Genomic DNA, 26,232 nt, shown 5'->3' with positions numbered 1-26,232 from the left:
CTAGTCACTTTTCAGCCAAAAGATGCAACTTAAATGAGTTATTTATGCTCATTGGCCGAACCTAGCCCATCCATGCACCATCCAAGATGTTCAAGGTTCATTTACTTGTCCATTCGGCTACTAGTCACTTTGCTATATATAGTTGCTGAATTTCTTGTAAAAGGACTTTTTTGCCAAAATTTCTGAATGAAATATAATTTTAGTGAGCTAATTCACTCTCTTTATTCTCCAAAGCTCAATTAACTTATCTTATCGAGTGGCGTCAATCTAACTTTGTTCCGAACTTATCACCCTTGGTGTGGCGTTCAACAAAATACCGAAGGTTCCTATTTTACTAAATAGTGGGTCTCGATTTTACCTACAATCCATTTCTTTTCTTGAAACCTTTTAAGCTCGGGTCCTTATTTGCTAATAAGGGTTCGTTCTTGTTTCATTGGAAACCATCAAACACCTTTTGCTTCCTAAGTTATTAAGCCGTTGAAACGTAAAGGCCTGAAATTGATTAAAGGCAACACTACCTAATTTTGATCGGGAACATATTAGACTCGTCATTTTATCCGAAACGAGCTCGTATCAGTTGGTATCAGAGCTAGTTAAATTAGGTACGTAAATTTTAGTATCGAAAAAAATTTTGAAAAAAAAAGGTTTTAGCACAACAAGGAGATATATTACGAAATTCATTAAAAAAAGAGAATTTTGAATTAAAAAATTCGAATTAAAAAAAATTGCAAGTGTTGATTGTTGTTCCGAACAAGTGATTCCTCTTTTCCAAGTATTGAATTCATTCTATACGCCACATCTTCAAACTTTTCTTTCTTTCGAGCCTACCCTAAACCATATCATATTCCTTTGTTTAGCCCTTGAAGCTGACTCGCAAGAGTGGATAAGTCTAAGTAGCTTTTTAGAATATTGAAAGTTGGATTTGAGAGGTAAAAGGCAAGAGAGTTACATCAAGTTAAAAGCCAAAAATAGAGTGAAACACGAGAGCAGTGAATTCTTTCCTTGTGAGTGAATTTGTGAGGTCTTTGTGGCAAGGAAAATTTTCTTAATTTAATCATCATGTCTAGGAGTCTGGAACGTCAAGCATCAAGTGGAGGAGCTTCAAATGCTACCAGTGGAGGAGTTAACCTTCAACCAAGAAGGAATGTTCCCAGAGGTGGAGTGCCCAATCTTCAAGTTCAAGCAATCGTGTGAGAAATTCCTCGATTGTTCCAACCCCAATTTGATTCCCTCAATAAACGAATGGAACAAATGGAGGAACGAAGTCAACGTGCGAACACCCCTCCAATTCCAAGAAGAGAGTAAGAACGTCCATGGCAACATGCAAATGATTTATATGAACCAAGGGACGTTGAAAGTGATCGAGCTTCGCGACAAAGTGCAAGGCAACAAGGCCAACAAGCACGGGGACAAAGAGATCAAGAGCGTCCTGATGATGATTTAAAGAATATTAAAATGGCGATTCCTGCTTTCCAAGGAAGGTCGGATCCCGAAGCCTATCTTGAATGGGAGAATAAGGTTGAATTAGTCTTCGAGTGTCACAATTACTCAGAGAGCAAGAAGATCAAGTTGGCTACTATAGAATTTTCTGACTATGCCATAATATGGTGGGATCAACTCACGTTGAGTCAAAGATGCAATGGTGAACGTCCCGTGTCTACATGGGCGGAAATGAAGGCAATAATGAGAAAGCGATTCATACCGACTTACTACCACCGGGAATTGTGTCAAAAACTCCAAAGTTTAACTCAAGGCCAACGAAGCGTGGAGGATTACTACAAGGAGATGGAAGTGGCTATGATCCGCACTGATGTGGAGGAGGAACGAGAAGCCACCATGGCTCGATTTCTCACCGGCCTTAACAGGGATATTGCAAATATCATCGAATTACACCACTATGTCGAGGTTATTGATATGGTCCATATGGCCATAAAGGTTGAAAAATAACTCAAGAGAAAAGGTACATCCCATTCTTTCCCTAATACTTCTTCTACAACTAGGTGGGGGCAACGAACCAACAAACGTGACATGTCGATTCAGAATATAGAAGTAAGTGGTGCCACCAAGTTCAACAAACCAATTGTCGAAACAAGTAAAGGAAAGATGGATGCCCAACCAAATAGATCTCGAGACATAAAGTGCTTCAAATGTCTTGGAAGGGGCCACATTGCGAGCCAATGTCCAAATCGGAATGTGATGTTTGTTCGAGACGATGGCGAGATTGAATCTGAAAGTGAACAAGAGAAGGAGGCCATTGAACAAACCGAAGATGAGGACGAAGTTGAGCAAGCAGAAAATGGAGAAATATTGGTGGTGAAAAGAAGTCTTACTTTGCAAGGTGTTGAAAATGATCAACAACGCGAAAATATCTTCCATACGCGATGTCAAGTGCGAGGTAAGATTTGTTGTGTTATAATTGATGGGGGAAGTTGTACGAATGTGGCTAGTATGATGATGGTGGAGAAACTCAGGTTGGCTACCACAAAACATCCCCATCCGTATAAACTCTAATGGCTTAACAATGGTGGAGAATTGAAGGTAACAAAGCAAGTGCTTATTTCGTTCACAATTGGAAAGTATCAAGATGAAGTGATGTGTGACGTTGTACCGATGCATGCGGGGCATCTTCTTTTGGGACGTCCTTGGCAATTCGACAAACGAGCAATTCATGACGGATACACAAACTGATTTACCTTCAAACATTTGGGACGAATGGTGACATTAGCTCCGCTAACACCCAAACAAGTGTATGAAGATCAGCTCAAAATGAGGAGTTCTATTGAAAAATCAAAAGAAAATGAGCGAGAGCAAAGAAATGAAAAGAATAAAGAAAAAAGTGTCGAAAAGAAGAAAAACAAAAAAATGAGTGATAAAAAAAGAGAAAGTGATTCAATAGAAAAAGAAAAAGAGACGAGTGATGAGAAAAAGAGTTTGTATGTAAAAGAAAGAGAAGTCATTAAATCGATGTTGCTAAAGCAACCTTTGTTGGTTCTTTTGTACAAGGAAAGCTTACTTGGTACTAACGAATTTGATGACAAGTTACCCTCTTCTGTTTTGTCTGTGTTGCAGGATTTTAAAGATGTTTTCCTAGAAGAAATCCCGAATGGGTTACCACCTATTCGTGGAATTGAACATCAAATAGATTTGGTACCAGGAGTTGCGATTCCAAACCGACCTGCTTATCGGAGTAATCCTGAAGAAACGAAGGAACTACAAAAGCAAGTGAATGAACTTCTTGAGAAGGGCTATGTGCGTGAAAGCCTTAGTCCATTCGCCGTTCCTGTTTTGCTAGTTCCAAAGAAGGATGGAACGTGGAGAATGTGTGTAGACTACCGTGCTATAAATAAAATAACCATCAAGTATCATCATCCTATACCTCGATTAGATGATATGCTTGACGAATTGAGTGGCACAAGACTGTTTTCAAAAATCAATCTTAAAAGCGGATATCACCAAATACGGATGCGCGAGGGTGATGAGTGGAAGACTGCTTTCAAAACGAAGCATGGGCTTTATGAATGGCTCGTTATGCCATTTGGCTTAACAAACGCCCCAAGCACATTCATGAGGCTTATGAATCACATTTTCAGACCTTTTATTGGTAGATTTTGCGTAGTATATTTCGATGATATATTGATCTATAGCAAGACTTTGGATGACCATGTATTACATTTAAAAGCTATTTTGGAGGTTTTGAGGAAAGAAACTTTATATGCTAACTTGAAGAAATGTGATTTTTGTACTAACAAGATTGTGTTTCTAGGTTTTGTTGTTAGCTCGGAGGGCCTTGCAGTCGATCAAGAGAAGGTCAAGGCGATCCAAGAATGGTCCCGTCTGACAAATATCTCCCAAGTTCAAAGTTTCCACGGATTAGCCAGCTTCTATCGACGGTTCGTGCCAAACTTTAGCACCTTGGCCGCACCTTTAACTGGGGTTATCCGTAAGAATTCTAACTTCATTTGGGGAGAGGAACAAGAAAATTCATTTCTAAAAATTAAAGATTGTTTAACTCATGCACCATTACTAGCATTGCCCAATTTTGATAAAACTTTCGAGTTAGAATGTGATGCATCAGGTTTAGGTATTGGAGCCGTGTTGATGCAAGATGGATGCCCTATCGTGTATTTTAGTGAGAAACTCAACGAGACCATCCTAAACTATCCAACATACGACAACGAGCTCTACTCGTTGATTCGAGCCTTAGAAACATGGCGGCATTATCTATGGCCCAAAGAATTCATAATACACATGATCATGAGTCCTTAAAGTATTTGAAAGGGCAGCACAAGTTGATCAAGCGGCATGCTAAGTGGGTAGAATTTCTCGAGTCTTTTCCCTACATTATTAAATATAAGAAAGGTAAGGAAAACGTAGTGGCTGATGCACTATCACGAAGGTATGCTTTATTAAATGTTTTGGATGCTAAATTGATGGGGTTTGAATTTCTTAAAGATTTATATGTCAATGATACTGACTTTGGTGAATTCTTTAGGTTATGCGCCAAGGGAGCCTACGAGAAGTACTATCGACATGATGGGTACCTATTCCGAGAAGGGAAACTTTGTATACCCCAAGGGTCTGTTCGAGAAGTGTTGATCGAAGAAGCGCATAGTGGTGGATTAATGGGGCACTTCGGAGTTGCCAAGACTTTAGCCACACTCAACGAACACTTCTTTTGGCCCAAGATGCAAAGAGATGTTGAACGATTTTGTAATCGATGCATTGTTTGCAAACGGGCTAAGTCACGAATAAAGCCCCACGGTTTATATAAGCCATTGCCCATTCCCGAAACCCCTTGGTCTGATATTTCAATAGATTTCGTGCTAGGATTACTAAGGAGTAAAAATGGCCGAGACTCAATATTTGTAGTTGTGGATAGGTTTTCTAAAATGGCTCATTTTATAGCATGTCATAAAACTGATGATGCCGTTAATATTGCTAACTTATTTTTCAAAGAGGTGGTCAGGTTGCATGGCATGCCTAGGATGATAGTGTCCGATCGTGACGCAAAATTTCTTAGCCATTTTTGGAGGACACTATGGGGGCGACTTGGAATGAGGTTGCTATTTTCAACCACTTGCCATCCGCAAACGGATGGCCAAATGAAGTGGTCAATCGGATTTTATCTACCTTGCTTCGAGCTATCATTCAAAAAAATTTGAAGGCTTGGGAAGAATGTTTACCACATGTGGAGTTTGCGTATAATCGAGCTGTTCACTCAGCTACCAAATTTTCTCCTTTCGAAATTGTTTATGGTTTCAATCCGTTAACACCACTTAATTTAATGCCATTACCTTCTAACCAATTTGTGCATGTAGATGGAAAACACAAAGCCGATTACGTCAAGCAATTGCATCAACGAGTTCGAGACAATATTGAGGCTAAGACCAAGAACTATGAACAACATGCTAATAAAGGTCGTAAGCGAGTTGTATTCGAGCCGAGAGATTGGGTTTGGTTGCATATGCGCAAGGAGAGATTTCCTATGCAAAGGCAATCTAAACTTCTTCCGAGAGGGGATAGACCGTTTCAAGTCCTTGAACGAATTAACGATAATTCTTATAAGTTGGACTTGCCTGGTGAATATAATGTTAGTGCGACCTTTAACGTTTCTGATTTATCTTCGTTTGATACAGATTGCGATTTGAGGACAAATCATTCTAAAGAGGAGGGGAATGATGTGAGCTCGCCTATGAACAAAGTAGAGCTCGAACAAGAAGTTATCAAATTGCCCATTGGTCCGATAGCGCGAGCTAGAGCTAAACAATTCAAGGATGCTATTTCAGCAATGGTGGAACGAATTGTGGAAAATGATAGCAAAGAATTCAAAAACGAGCTCAACATGTTCAATTTTTGGGAAGCTGAATTTCGTTCCAACAATATAATTTGCTACTGGAATTTTTGGTCCATTTAAATAAGCATTTAATTAAGTCTTACTACAGCTTATAAATATGTCTTTAATTAGTGCAACTGTTTAATATGTTATTTTAGCTGAATTGAATGTGTCTAGATGTCATTAAATTTGTCTGAATATAATACATGTTTTTATTATGTCTAGCCGAATTAATATGTCTTGTTTAGTTATAATTTAATTTGTTTTAATTAGTATGTTCATATTATGTTTTAAATTAATTCAGTTGAATTGAGTTAAATTAATGAAGTTCATTTGCTTTGTTAGGTGTAGCCGAATTTGAAGATTCATTGGGCAGATTCATGCATGAAGATTGATACGAGCTCGTTTCGTATGAAATAACGAGTCGTAATATTTCCCGGTCGAAATTAGGTAGTGTCGGCCTTGAAATAAATTCAAGTCTTGGTGTTTAAAATTAAATGGCTTTGGGAAACAAGGGAGTTTGATGGAGTGTTGTTTGCTGGATATTTCAATGAAAACAAGTCGAACCCTTATTAGCAAATAAGGACCCAGGGCTTAAGGTTTCAAAGAAAGAAAGGATTTGGGATAAAACCGAGACCCTCTATTTAGCAAAATAGGAACCTACGGTATGAAGAACGCCACACCAATGGTGATAAGTTCGAAACAAAGTCAGATTGACGTCACTTGTTGAAGATAAGTCAATTAGAGCTTTGGAGAATAAAGAGAGTGAATTGCCTCACTAAAAGGATATTTCATTCAGAAATTTGTCAAAAGTCCTTTTACAAGAAATTGAGCAACTATTTATAGTCTAATGTCTAGTAGCCGAATGGACATATTCTAGACTTAATTTCTAAGCAAAAATTGAACAAAGATTTAGCTTAAATTCATGTATATGCTTGCATCAAGGTTCGGCTGAATAGAGACCAAGAAAGAGCTTTCAATGAACTTGGAAAAAAATGGCAGCAGCTACATTCGGCCAATGGAGTTTAATGAGGTCATTCATGAAGCAACTATTGATGAAAAATTACCAGCATTAATTGGCAACTTGAACAGCCATTTAGAAGTGTGAATGGACGGTTTTGAAGAGCCTTGAAGTGTGAACATGGCTGAACCGAATAGACATAGTGTGAACAGCTTTTATACGCCCTTGGGAAGAGAATCGGCCAAGCTTGAAAGGATGAAAAACTTGATCACTCTTGGCTGAATAGTTGCCTTGAAGAACACCAAAATTAATCAACTTTTAATGCATTAGTTCAGCTGCACATGCATCTTCAAATTCATTGAATCTCCATGCATGGATCTGTCCAATTCATCTCCAAATTCGGCTGCACCTAAAAATAAACATGAACTTAATTAATTTCAAGCAAATTCATCTGAACTAAATTAAAATATAATGTGAACATCCTAAATAACATTGAGACAACTTAAATATTAACAAATCATAACACATAAATTCGGCTAGACAAATTTAAAACATGTAATAATTTAGACAAACTAAATGACATCAAGACATCTTTAATTTAACTAAATCAAGACATATTAAACACTTAAATTAATTAAGACATATTTAAAAGCTGTAATGAAACTTATTTAAATGTTTATTTAAATGGTCTAAATTCCAGTCATCAAATTAATTAGCTAGAACGAAATTCAGCTTCAAAGAAGTTGAATATGTTCAGCTCATTTTTAAACTCCTTGCTATCATTTTCCTCAACCCGTTCCACCATTGCTAAAATAGCATCTTTGAATCGTTTAGCTCTAGCTCGCGTTATTGGACCAATGGGCAGCTTAATGGCTTCTTGTTCGTTCTCCATTTGGTTCGTAGGCAAGCTCACATCATTCCCCTTCTCTTCAGAACGATTTGCCCTCAAATCGGAATCTGCATCAAACGGAGACAAATCAGAAACGTTAAAAGTCGCGCTAACATTATATTCACCAGGCAAGTCCAATTTATAGGAGTTATCGTTAATTCGCACAAGGACTTGAAACGGTCCATCCCCTCTCGGAAGAAGTTTGGATCACCTTTGCATAGGAAATCTCTCCTTGCGCATATGCAACCAAACCCAATCTCCCGGTTCGAACACAACTCGCTTACGACCTTTGTTAGCATGTTGCTCATAGTTCTTGGTCTTGGCCTCAATATTGTCTCGAACTCGTTGGTGCAATTGCTTGACGAAATCAGCTTTGCGCTTCCCATCTACATGAACAAGTTGATTAGAAGGCAATGGCAATAAATCAAGTGGAGTTAATGGATTGAAACCATAGACAATTTCAAAAGGAGAAAATTTGGTAGCTGAATGAACAGCTCGATTATACGCAAACTCCACATGTGGTAAGCATTCTTCCCAAGCCTTCACATTCTTCCGAATAATAGCTCGAAGCAATGTAGACAGAATCCGGTTGACGACTTCAGTTTGGCCGTCCGTTTGCGGATGGCAAGTGGTTGAAAACAGCAACTTCGTTCCAAGACGCCCCCATAGTGTCCTCCAAAAATGGCTAAGGAATTTTGAGTCTCGGTCGGACACGATTGTTCTAGGCATGCCATGCAACCTGACCACCTCTTTGAAAAATAAGTTAGCAATATTAACGGCATCATCAGTTTTATGACATGCTATAAAATGGGCCATTTTTGAGAACCTATCTACAACCACAAATATTGAATCTCAGCCATTCTTACTCCTAGGTAAACCTAGCACGAAATCCATGGAGATATCAGACCAAGGGGTTTTGGGAATAGGTAATGGTTTATACAAACCGTGGGGCTTAATTCGTGACTTAGCCCGTTTGCACGCAATGCATCTATTACAAAATCGTTCGACATCTCATCGCATCTTTGGCCAAAAGAAATGTTCGTGCAATGTAGCTAATGTCTTAGCAACACCAAAGTGCCCCATTAATCCTCCGCTATGGGCTTCTTCGATCAACACTTCTCGTACGGAACCTTAGGGTATACAAAGCTTTCCTTCTCGGAATAAGTACCCATCATGTCGATAGTACTTCTCGTAGGCTCCCTTTGCACATAATCTAAAGAATTCACCAAAGTCAGCATCGTTGACATATAAATCTTTAAGAAATACAAACCCCATTAACTTAGCATCCAAAATATTTAGCAATGCATACCTTCGAGATAGTGCATCAGCCACTACGTTTTCCTTACCTTTCTTATATTTAATAACGTACGGAAAAGATTCGAGAAATTCTACCCACTTAGTGTGTCGCTTATTCAACTTGTGTTGCCCCTTTAAATACTTCAAGGACTCATGATCGGTGTGTATGACGAATTCCTTGGGCCAAAGATAGTGTTGCCACGTTTCTAAGGCTCGGATCAACGAATAGAGCTCCTTGTCATATGTTGGATAGTTTAAGACAGCACCATTCAGTTTCTAGCTAAAATAGGCAATAGGACGACCATCTTGCATCAACACAGCTCCAATGCCTAAACCTGATGCATCACATTCTAACTCGAAAGTTTTATCAAAGTTAGGCAAAGCTAATAACGGTGCATGAGTTAGACAATCTTTAATTTTCAAAAAGGATTTTTCTTGTTCCTCTCCCCAAATGAAGTTGGAATTCTTACGAATAACCCCGGTTAAAGGTGCGGCTAAGGTGCTGAAATTTGGCACGAATCGACGGTAAAAACTTGCTAGTCCATGGAAACTTCGGACTTGGGAGACATTCGTCGGACGGGGCCATTCTTGGATCGCCTTGATCTTCTCTTGATCGACTTCAAGACCCTCTGAGCTAACAACAAAACCTAAAAACACAACCTTGTTAGTGCAGAAATCACATTTCTTCAAATTAGCATACAAGGTTTCTTTTCTCAATACTTCCAAAATAGATTTTAAATGTAAAATATGTTCATCCAAATTTTTACTATAGATCAATATATCGTCGAAGTATACTACGCAAAATCTACCAATAAAAGGTCTTAAAATGTGATTCATAAGCCTCATGAATGTGCTTGGGGCGTTCGTTAAGCCAAATGGCATAACGAGCCATTCGTAAAGCCCATGCTTCGTTTTGAATGCAGTCTTCCACTCATCTCCCTCACGCATCCGTATTTGGTGATAACCGCTCTTAAGGTCGATTTTTGAAAATAAACTCGCGCCACTTAGCTCATCAAGCATATCATCCAATCGTGGTATAGGATGACGATACTTGATAGTTATTTTGTTTATAGCACGGCAGTCCACGCACATCCTCCACGTTCCATCCTTCTTCGGAACTAGTAAAACAGGCACGGCGCATGGACTAAGGCTTTCACGCACATAGCCCTTTTCAAGGAGTTCATTTACTTACTTTTGTAATTCTTTCATCTCTTCAGGATTGCTCCGGTAAGCAGGTCGGTTTGGAATTGCGGCTCCCGGCACAAGATCGATTTGGTGTTCAATTCCACGAATAGGTGGTAACCCACTCAGGATTTCTTCCGGGAATACGTCTTGAAATTCCTGCAACACAGACAAAATAGAAGAAGGCAATTTGTCATCAAATTCGTTAGTGCCAAGCAAGCTCTCCTTGTACAAAAGAACCAACAATGGTTGTTTCAATAGCATCGATTTTCGAACTTCCCTCTCTTTTATAAACAAATTCTTTTTTTCAATCTCATCACTCATTTCTTTTTCTTTTGAATCACTCTCTCTTTTTTTATCACTCATCTTTTTGTTTTTCTTCTTTTCTTCACTCTTTTCTTTATTCTTTTCATTTTTTTGCTCTCTCTCGATTTTTTTTGATTTTTCAATCGAACTCCTCATTTTGAGTTGATCTTCGTACACTTGTTTCGGTGATAACGGAGCTAGAGTCACCATTCGTCCTATATGTTTGAAAGAGAATCGATTTGTGTAACCATCATGAATTGCTCGCTTGTCGAATTGCCACGGACGTCCCAAAAGAAGATGCCCCGCATGCATCAGTACAACGTCGCACATCACTTCATCTTGATATTTTCCAATTGTGAATGAAATGAGCATTTGTTTTGTTACCTTCAATTCTCCACCATCGTTAAGCCATTGGAGTTTATACGGATGGGGATGTTTGGTGGTGGCCAATCCGAGTTTCTCCACCATCAACGTACTAGCCACATTTGTACAACTTCCCCCATCGATTATCACGCAACAAATCTTACCTTGCACTTGACATCGCGTATGGAAGATGTTTTCGCGTTGTTGATCATTTTCGGCACCTTGCAAAGTGAGACTTCTTTTCACAACCAAGATTTCTCCATTCTCGGCTTGTTCGATGTCTTCCTCTTCTTCGAGTTGTTCAACAGCCTCGTTCTCTTGTTCACTTTCGGATTCAATTTCTCCATCATCTCGAACAAACATCGCATTTCGGTTCGGGCATTGGCTTGCGATGTGGCCCCTTCCAAGACATTTGAAGCATTTGATGTCTCGGGATCTATTTGGTTGGGCATCCATCTTTCCTTTACTCGATTCGGCAATCGGTTTGTTGAATTTGGTAGCTCCACTTACTTCTTTATTTCGACTCGGCAAGTCTCGTTTGTTGGACCCTTGCCCCCACTTAGTCGTAGAAGAAGTATTAGGGAAAGAACGGAACGTACCTTTTCTCTTTAATTGTTTTTCAACCTTTATGGCCATATGGACCATATCAATGACCTCGACATAATGGTGTAGCTCCACAATATTTGCAATATCTCGGTTAACACCGGTGAGAAATCGAGCCATGGTGGCTTCTCGATCTTCCTCCACATCGGCGCGGATCATGGCCACTTCCATTTCCTTGTAGTAATCCTCCACGCTTCGTTGGCCTTGAGTTAAGCTTTGGAGCTTTTGATATAACTCCTGGTGATAGTAAGCAGGAATGAATCGCTTTCTCATTATGGCTTTCATTTCCGCCCATGTAGACACGGGACGTTCTCCATTGCGTCTTCGGCTCATCGTGAGTTGATCCCACCATATTATGGCGTATTCGGAGAATTCTATAGCAGCTAACTTTACCTTCTTTCTTTTTGAGTAATTGTGGCACTCGAAAACTAACTCCACCTTCTTCTCCCATTCAAGATAGGCCTCGGGATCCGACCTTCCTTGAAAAGTAGGAATCGCCATTTTAATGTTTTTTAAATCATCATCGGTCCTCTCTCGATCTCTTGGTCCCCGTGCTCGTTGGCCTTGTCGCCTTGCACTTTGTCGCGAAGCTCGATCACTTTCAACGTCACTTGCTTCATATAGATCATTTGCATGTTGCCATGGACGTTCTCGCTCTCTTCTCGGAATAGGAGGGGTGTTCGCACGTTGGCTTCGTTCCTCGATTTGTTCCATTCGTTCATGAAGGGAATCAAATTGAGGTTGGAACAAACTAGAAATTTCTCGCACGATTGCTTGAACTTGTAGATCGGGCACTCCGCCTCCGGGAACGTTTCTCCTTGGTTGAAGATTAACTCCTCCACCAGCAGTATTCGAGGCTCCTCCACTTGTTGCTCGTCGTTCCGGGCTCCTTGACATGATGATTAAAATTAAGAAAATATGCTCACCACAAAAAAAAAACCTCACAATTCACTCACAAGAAAAGAATTCACTCATCTCGTGTTTCACTCTATTTTCGGCTTTTATCTTGATGTACTCTCTTGCCTTTTACCTCTCAAATCCAACTCTCGATATTCTGAAAAGCTACTTAGATTTATCCACACTTGTGGGTCGGCTTCAAGGGGTTTGCAAGGGAAAGTCGTATGGTTTAGGGTAGGCTCGAAAGAAAGAAAGGCTTAAGATGTGGCGTATAAAATGGATTCACTAATTGGGAAATTTTTTTTATAGCGTGAAAATTCACTAAAATGGGTGTAGAATGTGATTTTAGAAAAAATTTTGTTGAAGTGTCTCCAGACTCTTTTTTTTTACGGATCTTCACGTTCTTTTCGTCCGCACCTAGACCGTATGCAATTTTTTTTTCAATTTTTTTTTCGATTTTTTTTTGATTTTTTTTGAATCTACAATTTACGTACCTAAATTAACCAGCTCTAATACCAACTGATACGAGCTCGTTTCGTATGAAATAACGAGTCATAATATTTCCCGATCGAAATTAGGTAGTGTCGGCCTTGAAATAAATTCAAGTCTTGGTGTTTAAAATTAAATGGCTTTGGGAAACAAGGGAGTTTGATGGAGTGTTGTTTGCTGGATATTTCAATGAAAACAAGTCGAACCCTTATTAGCAAATAAGGACCCAGGGCTTAAGGTTTCAAAGAAAGAAAGGATTTGGGATAAAACCGAGACCCTCTATTTAGCAAAATAGGAACCTACGGTATGAAGAACGCCACACCAATGGTGATAAGTTCGAAACAAAGTCAGATTGACGTCACTTGTTGAAGATAAGTCAATTAGAGCTTTGGAGAATAAAGAGAGTGAATTGCCTCACTAAAAGGATATTTCATTTAGAAATTTGTCAAAAGTCCTTTTACAAGAAATTGAGCAACTATTTATAGTCTAATGTCTAGTAGCCGAATGGACATATTCTAGACTTAATTTCTAAGCAAAAATTGAACAAAAATTCAGCTTAAATTCATGTATATGCTTGCATCAAGGTTCAGCTGAATAGAGACCAAGGAAGAGCTTTCAATGAACTTGGAAAAAAATGGCAGCAGCTACATTCGGCCAATGGAGTTTAATGAGGTCATTCATGAAGCAACTATTGATGAAAAATTACCAGCATTAATTGGCAACTTGAACAGCCATTTAGAAGTGTGAATGGACGGTTTTGAAGAGCCTTGAAGTGTGAACATGGCTGAACCGAATAGACATAGTGTGAACAGCTTTTATACGCCCTTGGGAAGAGAATCGGCCAAGCTTGAAAGGATGAAAAACTTGATCACTCTTGGCCGAATAGTTTCCTTGAAGAACACCAAAATTAATCAGCTTTTAATGCATTAGTTCAGCTGCACATGCATCTTCAAATTCATTGAATCTCCATGCATGAATCTGTCCAATTCATCTCCAAATTCGGCTGCACCTAAATATAAACATGAACTTAATTAATTTCAAGCAAATTCATCTGAACTAAATTAAAATATAATGTGAACATCCTAAATAACATTGAGACAACTTAAATATTAACAAATCATAACACATAAATTCGGCTAGACAAATTTAAAACATGTAATAATTTAGACAAACTAAATGACATCAAGACATCTTTAATTTAACTAAATCAAGACATATTAAACACTTAAATTAATTAAGACATATTTAAAAGCTGTAATGAAACTTATTTAAATGTTTATTTAAATGGTCTAAATTCCAGTCATCAAATTAATTAGCTAGAACGAAATTCAGCTTCAAAGAAGTTGAATATGTTCAGCTCATTTTTAAACTCCTTGCTATCATTTTCCTCAACCCATTCCACCATTGCTAAAATAGCATCTTTGAATCGTTTATCTCTAGCTCGCGTTATTGGACCAATGGGCAGCTTAATGGCTTCTTGTTCGTTCTCCATTTGGTTCGTAGGCAAGCTCACATCAAAGATTCAATGGATGTGAAGATGCATGCATGCTGGATTCAATGCACCTAACGATACATGCATGGAATGTATTAAAAATGGTGTGCTAATTTTTGAAGTCCTCTATGTGACCATTCGGCCAAAAGAGATGATTTTTCATTCTCCAAAGCTGCCATTTATTTCCTTCACATTGCTGGAAACTTTTTGGTTATTAGGTTCATGGTGTTCACACTCTAAGACTCTTCAAAGTTGAGTTTTCACACTCCAAATGGCTGCTCATTTTCCTATTAATTTTTGGTCACTTTTCAGCCAAAAGATGCAACTTAAATGAGTTATTTATGCTCATTGGCCGAACCTAGCCCATCCATGCACCATCCAAGATGTTCAAGGTTCATTTACCCATCTAGAAGTTGACCATTGGAGCTCCCATTCAGCCGAACCTACCTTGGTCTCCATTCATGAAATTAAAGCTAGAATTTAGTTCAATGTTTGCTTGGATATTAAGTCTTGAACTTGTCCATTCGGCTACTAGTCACTTTGCTATATATAGTTGCTGAATTTCTTGTAAAAGGACTTTTTTGCCAAAATTTCTGAATGAAATATAATTTTAGTGAGTTAATTCACTCTCTTTATTCTCCAAAGCTCAATTAACTTATCTTATCGAGTGGCGTCAATCTGACTTTGTTCCGAACTTATCACCCTTGGTGTGGCGCTCAACAAAATACCGAAGGTTCCTATTTTACTAAATAGTGGGTCTCGGTTTTACCTATAATCCATTTCTTTTCTTTGAAACCTTTTAAGCCCGGGTCCTTATTTTCTAATAAGGGTTCGCTCTTGTTTCATTGGAAACCATCAAACACTTTTTCCTTCCTAAGTTATTAAGCTGTTAAAACGTAAAGGCCTGAAATTGATTAAAGGCAACACTACCTAATTTTGATCGGGAACATATTACAACTCGTCATTTCATCCGAAACGAGCTCGTATCATAACACCTTCTTGTTTCTTGTGTTAGTAGGATTTAAACGTGTGCACAATTCTTCCTCGGTGCAACACGAATCAATTGGTGTCTCGTCATTTTTTGGATTCCTAGTGCAAAGTAGGATTCTTTGGTAGTTTTGGTTCATACACTTTCTAATTGATTGATATAGACTCTACTAAAGAACTCACAAGACTGAATTCTACCTCTTTGAGAATTTGATTTTCCTTTTTGAGTGATTAACGGTGAGGTTTGCTAATTTTCCTTTTTGAGTGTTGAGTGTTGGTTTTGCAGGTTTTTGAATAAAAAAATAAAAAAATGTCTAGGATTGGTCAAGTTGATAATGACCATAATGATGTCCATGATGCATTTACAAAGTTCCAACAATAGTTAGACGAACAGGCAGCCTTACTTCGAACCTTGAGTGCTACTATCAATGAGATGTGATTGGATCAAGAGCCTCAGTATTGGGGTCCAATTAAAGAAGATGTCGATAACCAGCCTCCTGCTCATAGGCGCACTCCTCAGCGTGTCCCTAGAATTGACTATGATTTTCATGATCGTGGGCAACCCTCCTTGGCAAAATCGAAGTTCACAATTCCTCAATTTCATGGTAAGAATGATCCAGAAGCTTATTGTGAATGGGAATCTAAAATTGAACTTATGTTCTACTATTATAAATGTCCGGATGATGAAAAGGTAGCATTAGAAACACTGGAGTTTTCAGATTATGCATTAAGTTGGTGGACTCAACTTGGGGTAAATCGTCATAGAAATTATAAAGGTGAGATTACGACGTGGGAGGAATTGAAACAAATTATGCGTAAAAGATTTATTCTGCCTCATTACTATAGAGAAGTTAAAACAAAGCTTAGACGACTTGTTCAAGGTAGTAGGACGGTGGATGAATACTTTAAGGAGATAGAGATGCTCATTCAGAGAGTTAATGTGGAGGAGGATGATGAAACAACTATGGTTCGATTTATTGATGGTTTGAATAGTCCAATAGCTAATACATTGCTGCTACAAACTTACATTGATTTAGAAGAAGTAGTTCATGATAGAGGGTTGCGCGTGGACCAAGATCGAGTTGTCAAGTCACGGGAAACTCCTACGGAAGTTTGAAACAATCAGATCTAAAACGAAACAGAAAAAAATAATAGATTAGATCTTTGAATTTCCAGATCTGAAATAAAATCCCCAAATCAGCAAAGAATTAAATTGAGACTTGAAATAAGTATTAATAAGGATTCTTAAGAATCAAGAACACGTAATTGAACCCAAAAAAGACTCGAATCTGTCGAATCTATCAATTGAACATGAAATAGAAAATTAAAATGCAACAGATCACAACAACCCAAAAACTGAAACAGAATGAGGATAGGTTGTTTGGACGGCAAGATCAAAGGAAAAGGATGATTGAAGAACATTTTCTTGCTGCCAAGAAGAGTGCTGATTGATTTCTTTAAGGTTGAAGTTGGCTGGAAACACAATAAAAGAATAGAAATAAGTTAGATAAAGAAAACGGCATAAGAAGAATTTAAAGGAAAGAATGACAGCAAGAAATAAAGATAAAGTCCTAAGAATTCTTGAAATCCCGAAAGATTTCACAACTCCCTTCAAATGGCTCTAATCTCCCCTCCAATGAAGATCAATGGCAAGAAGAAGGCTGAAGATGGCTCCCATAATCAAAAAGATTGTTAAAACAACTTCTAAACAAATCCCAAGAGAAAATTCTTGGAGAACTCAAAGAGAATTTTCACTCAAAGCAAATCTAAAATTTTCAATGTGTTTCTAATGTATAATGTGTATAAGAGTGGCTGGCCAAGCCATACATATAGGCCTTCTAACTATTTTCCTAGTCCTAATAGGAAAACTAAAAAAAAACTATTTTTTTTTTACTTTTAAGGGAATTTCGTCCAAGGCCTTTAATGGGCCTCTTTGGGCTGAATTTTTATATAGAAATTTATTTATAAAGTCTATAAATTAAAACTAAGTATTTAAAGAATTAAAATTTTACAAATTGGGCCACTTTGACAATTTGGCCTAATTTTCATCTAATTCTGATTTAAATTTCAAGAACTTGGGCTTGTAATCCGTTCTCTCCTGAAATTGGCTTGTTAATGCTCGTAACTGAGATCCAATGTGCCTTAGTTGCAAGATTCGATTTCTTAGACCAAGATTTCCAATATTTGAAATCTTGATTTTCTTGATTCTTGAAATCGCTCAAAACAGCAAAATTGGACCAAGATTCGGTTTCTTGATTTTCTTAAAAACAAGAAAGTGAATCTTGCTTTTCTTTTTCCTTCGTATACGCATCTAAGGCCTTTGTGACTCGTATCAGTTCATAAAGCCATTGAGATCGAGCAACAATTAAAGGAACAAAGGTTTGGTTCCTTCTACTTCACAATATTACAGAGGTAACACTTCCAATTTTGATTTTAAAAGTTCGAAATCACCTTTTGTTACTAATAAGTCTTCTTTGAGTAATGGAAGTAAGTAATTAGATTGGAAAAAAAGGACTCCTGTTAAAGCGCAAACACCTTCTAAGTAGCCCAATTTAGGTGATTCGAATGTGAAGAGGACTCGTGAGATTGAATGTTTCAAGTGCAAAGGGTGTGGTCATTACAGTAGGGAATGCCCTAACACGAGATTACTTCTTATGAAAGATAATGGTGAGTACACTTCTGACTCCGATAAAACAGATCCAAATATGCTCGAACTTGTGGGTGATAGTGATAATGGAGAGGAGTTGGTTGAACCACCGAGAGAAGGGGACTTTGCTGATTTTCAATGCCTTGTAGTTCACCGCACACTTAACATCCAGATGAGAGACGATGTTGATAACCAAAGGACCAATATTTTCCATTCTCGGTGTTTTATAAAAGATAACTTATGTTCACTTATTATTGATAGTGGGAGTTGTTTGAATGTAGTGAGCAGTTATTTAGTGGATTCTTTAAAGTTACCTTGTACCAAGCACCCTAAGCCATATCACCTTCAATGGCTTAATGAATGTTCGGAAGTTAAAGTTACAAAATAGTCCTTGGTCACTTTTAAGCTTGAGAATTATGAGGATGAGGTATGGTGTGATGTGGTCCCAATACACGCGGCACACTTGCTCCTTGGACGGCCTTGGCAATTTGATCGTGATGTTACACACCAAGGTAATCTCAATAGATACTCCCTTATGTTTAAAGGTCGAAAATTCACTTTTGCTCCTTTAAATCCCAATTATGTATACAGAGATCAATTAAAGATGATGAAATTTTATGAGGGGGTAAGGGAGAAAGGACAAATACAAAAGACAGAGAGAAAAGAGGCTAGTAGTGAAAAAAATCAAAATTTAAATGGCCCAAAGGTGAGTGAATCCGCAAGTGGTAAAACTAGAGTGAAAAATTTGATCGCAACAAAAAAAGATGTGTGGAGAGCCCTACTCAATAAACAGCCTTGTATCCTTGTGAGGTTTAGGCAAAACTATTTATCTTTATCTAACATTAACGAAAATTTGCCTAGTGTGTTTGATGCAACCTTAGCCCGGGAAATTACTACCGAATCCATTGAGCTGCCACGAGGACCAATAACTCGATCACGAGCTAAGAGATTTCGAAATGCAATAGCAAGCTATGTGGAATGAGCTTGGGAAGAGGGAGTGGCCGGATTTGATAGTCATGCTTCAAACCGTTCAAAAGGCGTTACTTGCAATTTATTGCAAGCTGAATTTGTTTCTTTTAATTAACTTGTTTTAGTTTAATAAATAAGTTGCTGATCAATTAATTTAACTTATCTTAAAGTTTTAATACATGAGTTAGTTATTGAACTTTATTAAATAAGATGCTTCTTAATTGATCTAGTTCCTAGGATTATTTATTGATGCATAAATTAAGTTCTTTAAATTATGCTTCTTTAATTAAACTAGTTGCTGGAATAATTATTGCATATATGTTTTAGTTCATTTATTTAAGTAAGTTTAATATGTGTTATGATTAATAAGTGTTTTAATGTGTTTAATAAACTCATTTTAATGTGTTTATTCCAGGTGACTTTTTAGCTTATAGTGGTTACAATTCAAGGCTGTTACACATTTAATAAGTGGCTGTTCAAGTTCTTTTGAGTTACAATTAAAGGGGCTGTTAAAAAAAGGAGCTTAAAGATCATTAAAAGGAGTTTTAAAGAGCATTTTATGCCCTTTAAAATTCAGCAGCAACTCTTCCACTTCCAGCCGTTTTTGGAGCTTTTAAGAGAAATTAATCAAGCCTTTGAATGTCATTAAAGAGCTGGTAAGAGATGGTGTCTATTCAACTAGCCAAGGACAACTCAAGAGTCATTTTCTAAGCCATTAAAGATATTCAAATCAGCTGAATTAAAGTGATTTTATGGAAGGAGTTATTTGGTTCAAAGAATAAGAAAAGACATCAGTTTTTTATGGCACATAAAGTGGATGTTTTTGACCATTCGGTTACCTTGTTCTAGCATTATAAATAGATGTAATCAGCCATAGAGGGAACAACTTTTTGCTGAATATAGATGAAATATTTGAATTGTGAGCTATCCAATTCTTTTTGTTCTTTCGGAATTGATTTGACTTATCAAGCATAGCTTGTGGCGTCCATCTTTTCTTTGTTGCTGAACTTATCACCTTTGGTGTGGCGTTCAATATACCTTTGGTTCCTATCATAGTTGATAGTGGGTCAAGGTTACTTTCCTGTTTCCTTTAACCGAAAACACCTAAAGACCATTTTGAGATTCGGGTCAACAATTCGTTATTGTTGGTTCATTTTCGGTCTTAGCCAATTAATTTGTTATTGTTTCCTCTTTATTTTGTTTATTACCTTTGTTTGAAGCCATTATCTCTATTTTGTTTCATTTTAAAACCGAAACGAATCCATCCTTACTCAATTCACGATTGGGCAACACATACGACTCAAAACATCACGAGACGAGTTTGTATCAAATTGGTATCAGAGCTAGCGAATTTAGAGTAAGAATCAACATTGTCGGCAATACGGTATAGTAGTTTCTTCAAAAAAAAATTCAAAAAAAAATTCAAAAAAAAATTCAAAAAAAAATTGGTTTCCATTCAAACTCAAGAGATTGGATATCAAGTTGAAAAAAAAAATTCGTGAAAAAAAAATTCGTGAAAAAAAAAATTTCGTGAAAAAAGAAGAAGCTAGTTTTGAAATTTTGTTGTTGTTTGCTGCCCAAATTATAGTTATTACTACCTTCTACTATTTCGCCACATCCAACCTTTCATTTCTTGATTCAAGCCTACTTTCCTTTGTCCTACAATATTCTTACCAAGCCCAAACATCAAGGTTGTAAGCCGACCCACAACAACTGCTTTTTAAGTTTAAATAATTCCTAAGAACTTAGAGAGGAGGAGTGAGTGGAAAGAGGCAAGAGAGTGGTGAGTTTATTCGAGAGTATAAAAGCCAAGGAAGTGAGATTTCTTTGTGAGTGGATAGTGAGATTCTTTGTTGTGAGTTCATTTTAAAAAAAATATGTCACGAAGTCCGTAAAGAAATCAAAATGTGGAAGGAGGGTTCCGTCCCGTAAGAAATGTTGGAGGAGGAGTGCCAGATCTTACCCTTCAAGCAATTATGCGAGAGATGGAGCGATTATTTGATAGAAAACTTGAACCAATTGAAGATCGATTATATCGAGTCGAGAGACGAGAACAACGTGAGATGACTCCGGAAGATGCAAGACAAGAGCGAGAACGTCCAATTCAAGATCCTTATGAAGCAAGTGGACAAGAAAGTGATCACTCATCTGCCCAAAGTGTACGACGTCGAGGCCGTCAACGACAACGAGGTCCTAGAGATCGTGAACGACCAGATGACAATCTTAAGAATATCAAGATGACAATTCCACCATTCCAAGGTAAGAATGACCCTGAAGCTTATTTGGAGTGGGAAAAGAAGATTGAGCTTGTTTTTGATTGCCACAACTATTCGGAGAGTAAAAAGGTGAAACTCGCGGCAATTGAGTTTTCTGATTATGCCATAGTGTGGTGGGACCAGCTTGTAGCTAGTCGACGACGAAACGGTGAAAGACCCATCTCTACTTGGGGAGAAATGAAATCAGTCATGCGGAAAAGATTTATTCCATCATACTACCATCGAGATCTTTATCAACGACTTCAAAACCTTACTCAAGGAAATAGAAGTGTTGAAGATTATTATAAGGAGATGGAGATAGCGATGATTCGAGCTGATATCGAGGAGGATCGAGAGGCAACCATGGCTAGGTTCCTTGCGGGTTTAAACCGTGACATTGCCAACATAGTTGAACTACAACACTATGTTGAAGTGATGGACATGGTTCACATGGCGATTAAGGTTGAAAAGCAACTTAAGCGAAAAGGAGTTAGTAGACCCTATGCCAATTCTTCAACCAACAAATGGAATCAAGGAGTCAACAAACCCCCTGTTAGAACAAAAGAGCCGACTGTAGCAGTTAAATCAAATTAACCCATTGGAGAGACAAGTCGAAATAAAAATGAGCAAGCGCCAAATCGCACGAGAGACATAAGATGTTTCAAGTGTCAAGGCCGAGGGCACATAGCTAGTCAATGTCCCAATCGACGAATTATGGTGATAAGAGCTGATGGAGAAGTTGAGTCGGAGGAAGAAGATGAAAATGAACCTGAAATACCATCCGATGATGAAGATTTAGAGTTACCCGTTGAAGGAGAAATTCTTGTGGTGAAGCGTAGCCTCAGTATTCAAAGTGTTGAAACTGATCAACAAAGGGAGAATATTTTTCACACTCGATGCCACATTCAAGGCAAGGTATGTAGTATGATCATTGATGGTGGTAGCTGTACTAATGTAGCTAGTATTATGTTGGTGGAAAAGCTAGGTTTGGCTACAACTAAACATCCAACTCCATACAAGTTGCAATGGCTAAATGATGGAGGTGAGCTGAAAGTAACAAAACAAGCTGTGGTGGCATTTTCTATTGGAAAGTACCAAGATGAAGTGGTGTGCGATGTAGTTCCTATGCATACGGGACATCTAATTTTGGGACATCCATGGCAGTTTGATAGGCGCGTGATCTATGATGGTTATACAAATCGCTATACATTCAAGCATCGAGGCAAGAATGTAACTTTAGCGCCATTGACTCCAAAGCAAGTGTACCAAGATCAATTGAAGTTGAAGGAAAAGATTGAAAAAGAGAGAGACAAGAAAAATGAAAAAAGAAAGAAAAAATTGAGGGAGTGGAGGTAAAAGTACGAGAGGAACAAAAAAGTCAAAAAGAAATTGAGAGTGGTAAAATGAGCGTATTTGCAAGAGAAAAAGAGATAAGAAAATCATTGTTGTTGCATCAACCCGTACTTGTACTTATGTACAAGGAATGCTTATTTGATGCTAACGAACTTGATAATTCTTTACCTTTGTCTATTGTTTCTTTGCTTCAGGAATTCAAAGACGTTTTCCCGGAAGATGTGCCAAGTGGATTGCCTCCTTTTCGAGGTATTAAACACCAAATAGACTTTATTCCTGGAGCTACAATTCCAAATCGACCAGCTTATCGAAGCAACCCAGAGGAAACTAAAGAGTTGCAACGACAAGTGGCGGAATTAATGGAAAAAGGCTATATACGGGAGAGTTTAAGTCCATGTGCAGTTCCCGTTCTGTTGGTGCCTAAAAAAGATGGTTCATGAAGGATGTGCGTAGATTGCCGAGCTATCAACAAAATTACCGTCAAATACCGACATCCCATTCCTAGACTTGATGATATGTTAGACGAGCTTAGTGGAGCAAAATTGTTCTCTAAGATTGATCTGAAAAGCGGGTATCATCAAATTCGTATGCGGGAGGGGGACGAGTGGAAGACTGCGTTTAAGACTAAATACGGTTTGTATGAGTGGTTAGTAATGCCTTTTGGCTTCACCAATGCACCGAGTACTTTCATGAGGTTGATGAACCACGTTTTGAGGTCATTCATTGGTCGTTTTTGCGTAGTTTATTTTGATGATATTTTAATTTACAGCAAATCTTTAACTGAACATCTTGAACATTTGCATGCTATTTTGAAGGTTTTACGAAAGGAAGTATTGTATGCAAACCTTAAGAAATGTAACTTTTGTACTGACAAAGTTGTTTTTCTAGGTTTTGTTGTAAGTGCGAATGGATTAGAGGTGGACCAAGAGAAGATTAAAGCAATACAAGAATGGCCACGACCGAATAACATCAGCCAAGTTAGAAGCTTTCATGGCCTTGCAAGCTTCTATAGGAGGTTTGATTCGAATTTTAGCACTCTTGCTGCCCCATTAACCGGTATTATCAAAAACAATTCACCTTTTATTTGGTCTGATGAACAAGAATCTGCTTTTGTTAAAATCAAAGATTGCTTGACTAATGCTCCACTTTTATGTTTGCCGAATTTTAACAAAATTTTCGAGGTAGAATGTGATGCTTCTGGAATAGGAATAGGTGCGGTTTTAACGCAAGATGGGCGACCGGTGGCTTATTTTAGCGAGAAAATTAATGGAGCTACGCTCAATTATCCCACATATGACAAAGAAATGTACGCATTGATACGTGCATTAGAAACATGGCAGCATTACCTTTGGCCTAAGGAGTTCGTTATACACACGGACCATGAGGCTTTGAAGCATTTGAGAGGGCAAACTAAGCTTAACAAACGACATGCAAAATGGGTAGAATTCTTAGAATCCTTTCCATATGTGATTAAGTATAAGCAAGGTAAGGAAAATATCGTTGCAGATGTTTTATCGCGAAGGTATGCTCTTTTAAATTATTTGGATGTTAAGTTACTTGGTTTTGCTTATTTAAAGGAATTATATACTGATGATTCTGATTTTGGAGAAGTTTACAAGTTATGTGTGCCAGGTGCGTATGACAGGTACTATCAGCAAGATGGATTCCTATTTCGAGAAAATAAGTTGTGCATACCCCAAGGATCAACTAGAAATTTGCTGGTTCATGAAGCACATAGTGGGGGTTTAATGGGACATTTTGGTATTGCCAAAACTTTGGCCGTTCTTCAAGAACACTTTTATTGGCCAAAGATGAAACGAGATGTGGCTAAAGTGTGCAATCGCTGTATTGTTTGCAAGAAGGCGAAATCAAGGGTCCAGCCACATGGACTCTATACTCCATTACCGATTCCAGAAATGCCATGGATGGATATTTCTATGGACTTTGTTTTGGGTCTTCCTAGAACAAAGAATGGCAAAGATTCTGTGTTTGTTGTAGTTGATCGGTTTTCAAAATGGCTCATTTCATTGCATGTAACAAAACTGACGATGCTTTAAATGTTGCCAATCTATTTTTTAGGGAGATTGTACGATTGCATGGAATTCCAAGAACCATTGTTTCGTATCGAGACACTAAATTTCTCAACCACTTTTGGAGGACTTTATGGGGAAAGATTGGAACTAAGCTATTATTTTCCACAACAAGTCATCCCCAAACTGATGGCCAAACAGAGGTTGTTAATAGAGTTCTGTGAACACTACTGTGGGCCATTATACGTAAGAATTTAAAAACTTGGGAGGAGTGTCTACCTCACATTGAATTTGCATACAATCGATCGGTACATTCATGATGCAACCTTAGCCCGGGAAATTACTACCGAATCCATTGAGCTGCCACGAGGACCAATAACTCGATCACGAGCTAAGAGATTTCGAAATGCAATAGCAATCTATGTGGAACGAGCTTGGGAAGAGGGAGTGGCCGGATTTGATAGTCGTGCTTCAAACCGTTCAAAAGGCGTTACTTGCAATTTATTGCAAGCTGAATTTGTTTCTTTTAATTAACTTGTTTTAGTTTAATAAATAAGTTGCTGATCAATTAATTTAACTTATCTTAAAGTTTTAATACATGAGTTAGTTATTGAACTTTATTAAATAAGATGCTTCTTAATTGATCTAGTTCCTAGGATTATTTATTGATGCATAAATTAAGTTCTTTAAATTATGCTTCTTTAATTAAACTAGTTGCTGGAATAATTATTGCATATATGTTTTAGTTCATTTATTTAAGTAAGTTTAATATGTGTTATGATTAATAAGTGTTTTAATGTGTTTAATAATGATGCGATCCCGGTCGCATCATGTTACGACACAACTCGATGCTACCGAGATTGGTCCAAACTCGAGGGGCCCAAGTGCAAAATGAAGTTTTTAATTTCAGTTTGTCAATTTGGCAGCTGGAAAATAAGGAATTTGATTCATTAATTTTTAGTTATTTTAGTTTGTGTTTTTAATTATGTCATAGTTTGCACATCATTAATATGTGTTCTGCATTTAATAAAGTCATGCATTATGTAACTTTCATGTTAGTTAAGTTTGCATCATTAAATTAAGTCAAGTTAGTTTAATTATGTAACTTTCATGTTAGTTAAATTTGCATTTCAAAACCATGCATTTAAGCATCTTAGTTTAATAAATGAGTTGCTGGACATTTATTCAACTCATCTTAGTTTTAATTAATAAGTGTTTTTGTTGAACTTTATTTAATAAGTGTTGTTCTTAATTAATCTAGTTCCCAGGATTATTTATTGATTCATGAGTTAAGTTCATTTAATTATGCTTCTTTAATTAAACTAGTTGCTGGAATAATTATTGCATATATGTTTTAGTTCATTTATTTAAGTAAGTTTAATGTTTGTTATGATTAATAAGTGTTTTCATTTGTTTAATAAACTCATTTTAATGTGTTTATTGCAGGTGACTTTTTAGCTTATAGTGGTTACAATTCAAGGCTTACACATTTAGTTAAGTGGTTGTTCAAGTTCTTTTGAGTTACAATTAAAGGGGCTGTTATAAAGGGAGCTTAAAATCATTAAAGGAGTTTTTAAAGAGCATTTTATGCCCTTTAAAATTCAGCAGCAACTCTTCCACTTCCAGCCGTTTTTGGAGCTTTCAAGAGAAATTAATCAAGCCTTTGAATGTCATTAAGGA

At 37.5% G+C, this 26,232-nt stretch overlaps 1 protein-coding gene across 1 annotated transcript; it reads left to right on the top strand.

Moving 5' to 3' along the window:
• Positions 1-1,683: 1,683 nt before the first annotated feature.
• On the top strand, positions 1,684-24,405 carry LOC121217181 (uncharacterized; the record flags this gene model as incomplete). Its single annotated transcript, XM_041092717.1, has 3 exons — positions 1,684-1,935; positions 3,070-3,282; positions 23,734-24,405. Coding segments are annotated over exons 1-3 (1,137 nt in total), but the record flags the coding sequence as incomplete, so codon positions are not given.
• Positions 24,406-26,232: the final 1,827 nt, after the last annotated feature.

This window comes from Gossypium hirsutum, chromosome D05 (genome assembly GCF_007990345.1).
Source record: "Gossypium hirsutum isolate 1008001.06 chromosome D05, Gossypium_hirsutum_v2.1, whole genome shotgun sequence".
NCBI lineage: Eukaryota > Viridiplantae > Streptophyta > Magnoliopsida > Malvales > Malvaceae > Gossypium > Gossypium hirsutum.
The sequence above is the reverse complement of the archived record's forward strand: the minus strand, read 5'-3'. Positions and strand labels throughout refer to the sequence as shown.